This window comes from Bufo bufo, chromosome 9 (assembly GCF_905171765.1).
Source record: "Bufo bufo chromosome 9, aBufBuf1.1, whole genome shotgun sequence".
Taxonomy (NCBI): Eukaryota; Metazoa; Chordata; class Amphibia; order Anura; family Bufonidae; genus Bufo; species Bufo bufo.
This window is the reverse complement of record NC_053397.1, coordinates 205,639,305-205,649,469: the sequence shown is the minus strand read 5'-3', so window position 1 is coordinate 205,649,469 and position 10,165 is coordinate 205,639,305. Positions and strand designations below refer to the sequence as shown.

Here is a 10,165-nt window from a genome sequence, read left to right as displayed (position 1 = left end):
TGTGATTAGGTTCCCTGGTCCATTGGCTGAAAAACACCCCCAAAGCATTAGGTTCCCACCACCATGTTTGACAGTGGGGATGGTGTTCTTTGGGTTGAAGGCTTCTCCTTTTTTACGCCAAATTAAGGAAACATCATTGTGACCAAACAATAAAATTTTTGTTTCATTTGACCATAACACAGAAGACCAGCAGTCTTCTTCTTTGTCCAGATGAGCTTTTGCAAAGGCCAAGCGAGCTTTTGTGTGCCTTATCTGGAGAAGTGGCGTCCTCCTTGGTCTGCATCCGTGGAACCCAGCAGTGTGCAGTGTCCGTTGGATTGTCTGCCTTGAGACATTGCCACCAGCAGAGCCCAGATTCACCAGGATGGCCTTGGTGGTGATCCTTGGATTCTTTTTCACCTAACTATCCTCCTGGCCAGCACCGGTGTCACTTTTGGCTTCCGACCACGTCCTCTGAAATTTTCGACAGTGCGGAACATCTTGTATTTTTTGCTCAAATGTAAATAAAAGCTGAGATTTTTTTCCCCCACAATAATGCCTCTTGTACATCGTCTTATTATCTTTTGGGAGACCCCTATGTCATTTCCCGTCAAAAAATTACTTGCTGGTTGAATAAAAGTAACTAAGTCAAAATTTGCCAGGGGTATGAATAATTATGGGCAGCACTGTACCTGCTATGCTTCGCCCAAATATGTAGAAAAATTGCAAGCAGCACCAGCCCTTCACCGCCCCCTTCCCACCCTGCTTCGCGGTGGGTTCCAAACCCCCTAAAAGTTGAGTAATTTTGTGTTCTTCAAACTGTGTTCCTTTTTGGTGCCAGGGGATAATAAAGGTCCCCCATAGTGTGTGCTGCCTTCTCTTCCTTTGTCAGTCTTCGTCTTGACCTCTGTACGGTTGGCACCTGCCAACCACTGGGGTGAGATCAGACAAGTAAACGCCCAATCCGTCCAGTCCCATTCTCCCGTGATGTATACACAGGAAAGTGTCAGTGGATCCTGCCAAAAATTTGAGAACCACCAGTAATGTTTTAAATCCTTTGCTATGACCATTGGAGCAGTAATGAAGTATTATCCACAGGATGTGCCATAAATGTCTGATAAATGTGGGTCCCACCTCTGGGACCCGCACCCGTATGGATAAAAGGGAATCCTTTTACCCGCCGCATTCACTCGGATAACCAGTATAGAGGTGGCCGGGCACATGCGCAGCTCTATCAGTTATATGGCAATTTTGTAAATAGCTAAGCAACCGTGCACTATCCCCCCCCCCCCCATTCTTCACATTCTATTAGGCATTTATAGGATATCCTGTGGATATGCCATACAAGTCCAACCAACCCATTCTAACTAGAGGTAGATGTGACTTTGGTTGGACCTTCCTCCTGGTAGTTGGCTACTATTTTGGGGGCAGGGGGTTTAAACAGCACCAGGACAGTTTTCAATATTAGCCCCATAGTAGCAGCATTAGCTTCCTGCTAGTAGCAATACCACGAAGTAGAAGACAAGTAAGTATCCCTCTATCCCCATCCCATTCAGTCCAACCCCATACAATGGGAAACCGGAAAGGAAAGCTTTGTACTCCAGGTGACAAATCAAGTCCACAAAAAATTACTGTACGTGTCCATGATGTTTTCTTCTGTCAATTACTCCACCATTCAGTGACCAGAGCTGTGCAGAACATGAATCCGATGCTACCTGGTGACATAAGGGCACAGTATATATTGTGGGATCATGGATTGAAAGGAGAACTGGACCTCAGAGGAAGAAACTGGCTGTCGATGGTAGAACACGCACAGGTCTCCACGGGCTCCCCTGGAGGAAGGATGGGAAGTGGGGGCGCTCCGAGCTCTCCGGGCTTGGGGAACTTGTTGGAGAAGTTGCTGTTCTTTGATTTGTTCTCGACAGTAGATGGACCTCTCAGTGTAGGGGGGGAACTAAAACAATGGGGGAGACTGGGCTCGCCTTCAGGGTGGTAGAGAATTGTGGATTCCATTTGGGGCGACGCCAGTTTTTCATCAGCAGTGCTTAATCCATTGGATGTCGGGGAGTGGTCCAAGCAGCAATCTGCAAGACACAAAATGTAGTTCGAGGGCTAAATGAAAAGTTTGTAGCATACAGGATATAGTGATGAGGAATTCAAGAGGGGCCTGGATGTATTTCTGGAGTGTAATAATATTACAGGCTATAGCTACTAGAGAGGGGTCGTTGATCCAGGGAGTTATTCTGATTGTCTGATTGGAGTCGGGAAGGAATTTTTTATTCCCCTAAAGTGGGGAAAATTGGCTTCTACATCACAGTTTTTTTTTTGTCTTCCTCTGGATCAACTTGCAGGATAACAGGCCGAACTGGATGGACAAATGTCTTTTTTCGGCCTTATGTACTATGTTACTATGTTACATAAAGGGGTTTTCTGGGGCCCAGCACCCCACCTTAATGAATCATATCTTGACTGCAGTAGAAACTTTCTAATATACTTAAACTTAAAGTTGTGGTGATCGGCCACTCTGAAACCCGGTCAATCTGGAATTCCTACATCCATCAATCTCGCGTCCTTTACCAGGTTTCTGGCCTGGACATGAGGTCACTACTGCAACTATTCCTCTCTCTGGCTCATGCGCAGATCCACCTTATCTGCACATGAGCCACGGAGCCGAATAGCTCTGGCCCCGGCATCCGCAGCACCTCCCCTCCTGCAGTAGTCACGTCCCCGTCTGTAGTTCAAGCTGTAAAGCTGGTAAATTATGTGATGTTGCCGGATGAAGGATTTTCGGAGGTGGTTCTAGAGCAGCCGATCCACGCAACTTCAAGATGGTAAGTATATTGAAAACTTTCTGCAGGAAAGATATGATGATTAAACTGGGGGCTGGGTCCCAGAAAACTCTTTTTAACATGATTTGTTCTAGGATTTGTCATCACGTCATGGTTAGTGGGGTTCTGACCTCTAGGAATTGAAGGGGCCATCGTGCTGATTCAGCAGAACGCTGCGGTCCCCAGAGGACTCAGAGATCGGACCCCCACACATCGTTTTGATGCGTTTTACGCAGTATGTTTGTTCAAATACGTCTGTAGTAAAATATTGTAACGCCTACATACACAACCATTTTTTGGGCTTTTTTTTTTCAATACACAGAGATTGGGTATTTCAGATTTTTTGTGGCATATTTTTCATAAGCTTTTCTATAGGATTTTGATGGTCTATCCTCAGAAAAAGGTAATCAATATCAGATCAGGTGGGGGTTTTGCTGTAACTCCGGTCCCGGAACGACACAGCTCCGTCCAATGTGTAATTTACAGCACCGATTACTGCAGCACTGCTGCCATTGAAGAAGCTGTGTGGTTCTGGTGTCGACTTCTGGCTCTGGAGCGCCAACCAAATAGCAGATTGGCGGATGTGCGGGTCGTCGAATCCTCCACAGATCAAATATGAGGATAGGCCATCAATAACAAGATCTCAAGCAACCTCTTTACGACTAATCGTCAGTTCTGCCATCCAAACTGTACTTTTTTCACCGAGCTGCTGTTTTGGTATAGCAATCAGTGACTACATTGTCCTCTCCAAGACAATCTGCTTCCATCTTCTCAGACTCCTTTGATTTACACAACCCAATATACAGGCTGATTATTGGGAACAAACATTCCTACAAACTCTCGTTCCTGATAATCGGCCTATGTAAAGGTGCTGCGTTTCGCTCATTCATCGGATGAAATGATCGGAGGTGCGGACACCTCAATCATCGTTCCTGGGCAGCAGATCGTGCGGTCTAAACAGTACTCTGCTGCCTAGGAACATTTTGTATGTGGAGGGGATCTCTGCATGTAAATGTAATGTAAATGCAGCACTTCACCTCCACTTAACGAGCAGCGACTGCCGGGAAGGATTGCTTCCTTCCTGAGAATCGGCTGCTCCTCGGCCCGTCTTCATGCGCCTTAAGGGTCCTTATACATGTACAGATGATCGGGCAGATTGCTTGTATAAAGGCTCGTTCTCGATAATCGATCACGTCATTCAGGCAGCAACGAAAATTATTGTTTCTGTAAATCAGGTTGTGGTGTATAAATAACGATCTGCTGCGCAGGAACAATGGTTTTCTATGGAGACAAGCGATCACTATATCGATCACTTGTTCACATACATCTAAATGCGGCCCTCATCTCCACCGATGATTAGGCAATTATTGGGAACATCTGCTTCATTCCTGATAATCTGCCAGATCATCTCTACTTGTGAAAGACCCTTTAAGTGTGCTGCAAAATTCCAGATAGCACCTGCAATAAGGGTACAGTAACAGACACCCCACTAAACTCATCCTTCTAAGAAGAAGACCTGCCACCGCCTCGATGAGCTTTGCAATGTCCTTCACCGTGGAGATGCTCAGATTACCTTTGCAGGAGTCCAGCCATGAGTTTTTCACTCGTAGCACCTCGTCGGTTATTTTTTCGATAAGAAAGTCCTGTGTCCTTTGTTGTCGAATGGATTCGATTAAAGCATCGAGCCCTTTTGGATTTTTGGCCAGTCGATCCAGCATTTCTCCAGCTCTTTTCCGACTTGTTGTTTGGCATAAAATTTCTTCTGTGTCCTCTTTGTTCAGTATCATTTTTGAGCGCAGGTAATCAAAGTGTCTTTCCGCAATCAGCTTTTCACATAAATAGGGTCGTAAGCGTTCAGTGGCCTACAAGAGACAAATTATATAATGACAGGGGATGCAATTACCGGAGAACTTGTCCAGATGGTGGCCTGGTTGCTGCTTGTAGGGCTAGGCAGGGATGGGGTTGCTCCACTCACCCTGTGTGTATTGGGTCTAATGCTAAGTGAACTTGTCTGCAGTACTGCTAGAGTTAATCTTTCCCTCTTGCTTTCTATCCAGCTGCTGACTAAAGTGCTGATCAGGTCTCCTATTTATACTGGGCTGTTTGTTCCTCCCTTTTGCCTGAGCTTTAAAGTTCCTAGTGTTGCAGCGAAGGTGTCCTTAGCTGGTTGTCTGCCCGTGTACTGTACCTCTGCCTGTTCTTTAACTATTGGATGTCCGCTGCCCTCACTATAGCCTAACTACTCTACTGAACCATTGCAGCCTGTCCTGACCTCAGACCAGTTTCACAGATACGTGCAAACTCTGCAGTTTCTGACTACAAATAGTGCCTGATCCTTCAGTGCTTCGCGCTAGCCTGCAGTGAAGACCAGATCCCCGTATAGGGTTTAAAGGGTAAAAACCAGTCCACACTCATTGCTCGTTTCATGTCGTATGTGACCCCCAATTTTGATGTTTTTGTCTTTGTTTTTGTTCTGTCACGAGACAACCCCTTTAAGCTCACCACCGGATATCATGAATACTGAAAACGACATGTTCATGATGTGGAGACACTGAAAAAAACAGATTATTGCCCCTTTATATGGGTGTTGTCCAAGATGTGAATGCTTCCACCCCTTCCAGAAAGACCTGTAAAAAGATGTATACTCACTGGCTCCCTGACGTTGCGGTCAGACTCCCTGGCTGTCTTCACATGTAACTGGCCTGCATGGATGTTGTCATGTGTACGACTGCAGCCAATAACTGGCCTCAATGGTGACACATCTCCAAGTGGCATGTGATCCAGCAGTTACGTGCCGCTGGAGGGGACTTCACCGCTTAGGCCTGTCGTTGGCTGCAGCGGCACACATTGGCCCATCAGTGCAGTAACCGGAACTGGAAGTCTGGTGGAGACAGACACAGAGCCAGACCGGAGTGGTGGGGAGCAGGTTAGTGTAGACCTTTTCACAGATCCTGCTGAGGAGGGGGGGATTTAAAAAATTAAATCCCTTAGAAGCGATTTAAGGCCCCGATACACATTAGAGTAAAATCAGCTGAACTTTGTGATTTTGGCAGGCTCTGCTGATATTAGGCCACTTTGACACTGGCGTTTTGGTTTCCGTTTGTGAGATCCGTTCAGGGCTCTCACAAGCGGTCTAAAACGGATCTGTTTTGCCCTAATGCATTCTGAATAGATAAGGATCCGCTCAGAATGCATCAGTTTGCCTCCGTTCCGTCTCCATTCCGCTTTGGAGGCGGACACCAAAACGCTGCCTGCATTTAGGTGTCTGTCTGACGAAACTGAGCCAAACGGATCCGTCCTGACACACAATATGGCACAATAAAAAAACGGATCCATCCCCCATTGACTTTCAATAGTGTTCAAGACGGATCTGTTTTGGCCATGTTAAAGATAACACAAACGGATCCGTTCTGAACGGATGCATGCGGTTGTATTATCTGAACGGATGCGTCTGTGCAGATACATGACGGATCCGCACCAAACGCCAGTGTGAAAGTAGCCTTATGTGTATGGGGGCCTCTTGTGAGGGAATGGGCTTGTTGAACATCAGCACCAGATTCTTCTGTTCTCTGGGGGAGATAAGCCGCCCATTGGGGTGCCTGGCAGCGTCTTATTCCCCTCGCCCCCATCAGCACACACGCATGCTTCGCCAGGCACGGGGCGCATGTGTATGGAGGCATCTGGAGGAATAGCTGTCAGCCAGAGGTGTGTTCGGACCGTTATTGAAGGTGTATGGGCCCCTTTGGACTGGGATATAGACTGAGGAGGGGGATTCCTAGCGTAAGCGTATATTCACACACCCGGAGCAGTTTCCTTCAGACAAAAGTCGGATTATAACCCGTCTGCTTCTGGCAGAAATATACAGACATAATGTGAGTAACGTCTCTCCAGCTTCCTGACCTTCAGATGGTCCTGCCCCAAACCCCGGTCTTAGATCAGTATAGTCTGTTCAAGAGGGAATCCACCTGCCACAAATCAGGTCCATGTCACCGATCACCACCATTGAATACTCTGCCTTTCGGTACTTACTTCTTTCTTAATATCTGCCATGACATCTTCGTTCAGTTGGGGCGTCATCTTGGGTGCACCTGAAGGGCCCCCCCCAGCTTGTGATGTGTCTATAGTCTGTAGTGCAGTGAGAGTGCTAAGGTGAAACCACAAGCTCAGAGCGTTTTTTGCCCGTGCACCACCTCGCCCGGTTTCCTTTGCAGACTTTTCTCTAGTAACCTGCCGTGCTTCCTGTTACAAAGGGACGAGTCTCAGCGAGCAGGTTACTGTGTGCTTCCTGCCAGCGAGGTTGTCGATGATTTGTTTTAACCCAGTCCTTCCTCTTTGCTCCGCTGTGACGTGCCTTCTCTCATTTCCTGAATTCCTCTGACACGTATCTGACTGGTGGCTGCGTTTTTTTCCAAAGCTTTGCAGAGCCGAAACCCTGAACGACAGGTGTCGTCACAGTCAGAGCGGGAATCTCCAGCGTCGGACACCTCGGAAAAAACCAGGACTGTGCAAAACAACCCCGAAGGTTGCACAGGGTTCACCTGTTTAGAAGAGTTGCTTGTTAAACCAGTCCATAAACCCTGTAATGAACAGTAATTTGGTCTTTAAAGGGGTTTTCTGGGGATTTTTTCTTTAAAGGGTCACAAAAAACGCCTACCATATTTACACTCTCTGATGCAGGAAACCAAATCCAGCGCGCCGGTGACTTCAAGTAAAACGTCATCTTTATTGTAGAATTTTTTTAAAAACAGTCTGAACGCTGATCCATTAGAAGCATAAACTTAGCTTGCGCGTTTTGGATATACAAATCCTTAGTCATGGCACGTTACTGAATCAGGGGCGGACTCGGAACTAAAAGTGGCTCTAGAAGTTCAGTGGAAGTTCAGTGTCCAGGTACGGGGGGGATAATATTCTGTATTAGTCGTGACGCCAATTGCAGCGTGCGCAGGGTATTATCCAAGGGCCCTTCCAAGGTGTTATAACGCATGTCCCAGATAAGGAATGCCAGAGTGGTGTAATGGCCTATAACGTCTCTATTGTTTTGTGGTAATTGTGTCACGGTGTCTCCCTACCTGGGTACGGCCGGGCTCCTGGCTCACTTGCAATAAATTTGAGTGTAGTGATAGTAGGATTAATAGAGGAACTTTGCAGAATAAATGATGTCCAGACCTTTAGAAGAAGTTCAAACGTTGCTTTACTTGAAATAATTTACCTCCAAACAGTATACAGCTTTGGTCTCTTGGTCCCAGCAGGTTTCGGCAATGATTGGCAGGAATGAGTACTTCTACTTTAAATGTGGAGCTTGCAGGATAAACGTCTGCTTGGTAGGATTAGCTTCTGCACTTATCTGTAACTTCTGTGTGGGGACAGACTAGCTGAGGAGGAATTGGCTTCTCCTAGGACTCTGGACTTATCTCACAGATGGATTCTCAGGGGATGCTTTCTTCTTGGAACTCTGGAGTTTGGCTGTAGTTTCTGCTCTCTTCATCCAGCAGAGCTGAGGGTGCTCTAGCTGGGATATATAGGGACATGTCTCAGCCGAGACTATGTCCTTGCTGTCCTCCCTAAGAAGGGGTTCTCCTGGACACAGTCACACAGCCTACCCTTAGAAGGGATGGCTGGCACACTCACACTAACTTCCTTCTCCACCCATACCTCAGGATGTGGGTCCAGCCCACCTCTCCACAGAGTGGGAGCTAAGCTGGAATAAACCATTCCAACTCAGAAACACTAAACTGTAACTTGTACCTGCCAATGAGTTGCTGCCACCTGCTGGTAACCAGGCTAATTACATGAACAATTGCATTTAACATAGATTTATATGCACATTTGTGGAAGACATGAGCAAAATCATATCTGATGACAGTATAAAGACTCTTAGAAGATAGTAGATGTGTAGTAACACAACTCTGGGGTGTTACAGAAGCACTACGGAGTGCTTCCATGGGTTTTCTGTCTTGTTTTATTTTTTTGTGGTGTGTACGGATTACAGACCCATTCAAGTTGAACGGGTCTGCACCAGCCACACGGACGGTGCCCAGAAACTGCTGGTTTTCCGCCCATGTATGTCTTTAATATGTCTGGATAACATGGAGATATTGGAGGTTTTATTCCCCTCAGCGTCAGACAAATGGTGCCTGATTTTGACTTTTAGGGGGGTTGTGGTGCATCCGACATATTGTTTCTGACAACTAGATGAAAGATGATATTGTATGACTTCTGGGGTCAAGCGTTGAATTTTTTGTGTAACTACCCGTATAGGAAGGCCGTGGTTTGCAAAGTGGGGGACCATCTTGCAGCAAATTTAACCCCTTCTGATAAAATGGATCTAAAGCCGTCATCCTAATATAATAGAGGGATGTATTCTTGCACAATTCTTTTGACTTCATAATGCTTCTTGCTGTAACCTGTAACTAAAGTAGTCCGGTGTTCTTCTTTATCTTTTTTTTTTTTTATATATTTTTTATTTTATTTTAGAGATGGACGTGACAGCGCGTTCATCCTTGATTTAAATCCTCCCGCTCCAGAGAGTCTGCACTGTGATACGCAGCATTCAAAATTTTAATAGAATAAGGCCTCTTTCACACGGGCATCGCGTGTGAGGGCCGGACAAGATGCGGGTGCGTTGCGGGAAAATGCACGATTTTTCCGCGCGAGTGCAAAGTGTTTTAATGCGTTTTGCACACGCGTGAGAAAAATCGGCATGTTTGGTACCCAGACCCGAACCCGGACTTCTTCACAGAGGTTTGGGTTAGGTGTTGTGTAGATTTTATTATTTTCCCTTATAACATAAGCCGGGCTGCGCAAACAAGTGGATGAGGTGATTTAAAAAAAAAAAATTTTAACCCCTCCATCCCTAATTTACTATGCATTCTGTATTCAGAATGCTATTACTTTCCCTTATAACCATGTTATAAGGGAAAATAATAAAGTTTGGGTCCCCATCCCGATCGTCTCCTAGCAACCATGCGTTAAAATCGCACCGCATCCGCACTTGCTTGCGGATGCTTACGATTTTCACACAGCCCCATTCACTTCTATGGGGCCTGCGTTACGTGAAAAACGCACAATATAGAGCATGCTGCGATTTTCACGCAACGCACCAGTGATGCATGAAAATCACTGCTCATGTGCACAGCCCCATTGGAGTGAATGGGTCCGGATTCAGTGCGGGTGCAATGCGTTTACCTCACGCATTGCACCCGCGCGGAAAACTCGCCCGTGTGAAAGGGGCGTAAGGATACTTTCACACTTGTGTTGTTAATTCTGGTATTGAGATCCGGCAGAGGATGTCAACACCGGAATTAAACAGATCAGTTTTGATTTTGCACATCAGGATGCATCAGTTCCGTTAGGATGCG

General features: G+C 46.3%; 1 protein-coding gene across 1 annotated transcript; it reads right to left on the bottom strand.

Annotated features, from left to right (window-relative positions):
* Positions 1-823: 823 nt before the first annotated feature.
* On the bottom strand, positions 824-7,173 carry BCL10 (BCL10 immune signaling adaptor). The gene is made up of 3 exons (XM_040407917.1): positions 6,837-7,173; positions 4,381-4,669; positions 824-2,063 (listed from the first exon to the last, which is right to left on the bottom strand). Exons 1-3 carry the CDS (start codon positions 6,882-6,884, stop codon positions 1,729-1,731), a joined length of 672 nt encoding a protein of 223 aa, XP_040263851.1. The 5' UTR covers positions 6,885-7,173; the 3' UTR covers positions 824-1,728.
* Positions 7,174-10,165: the final 2,992 nt, after the last annotated feature.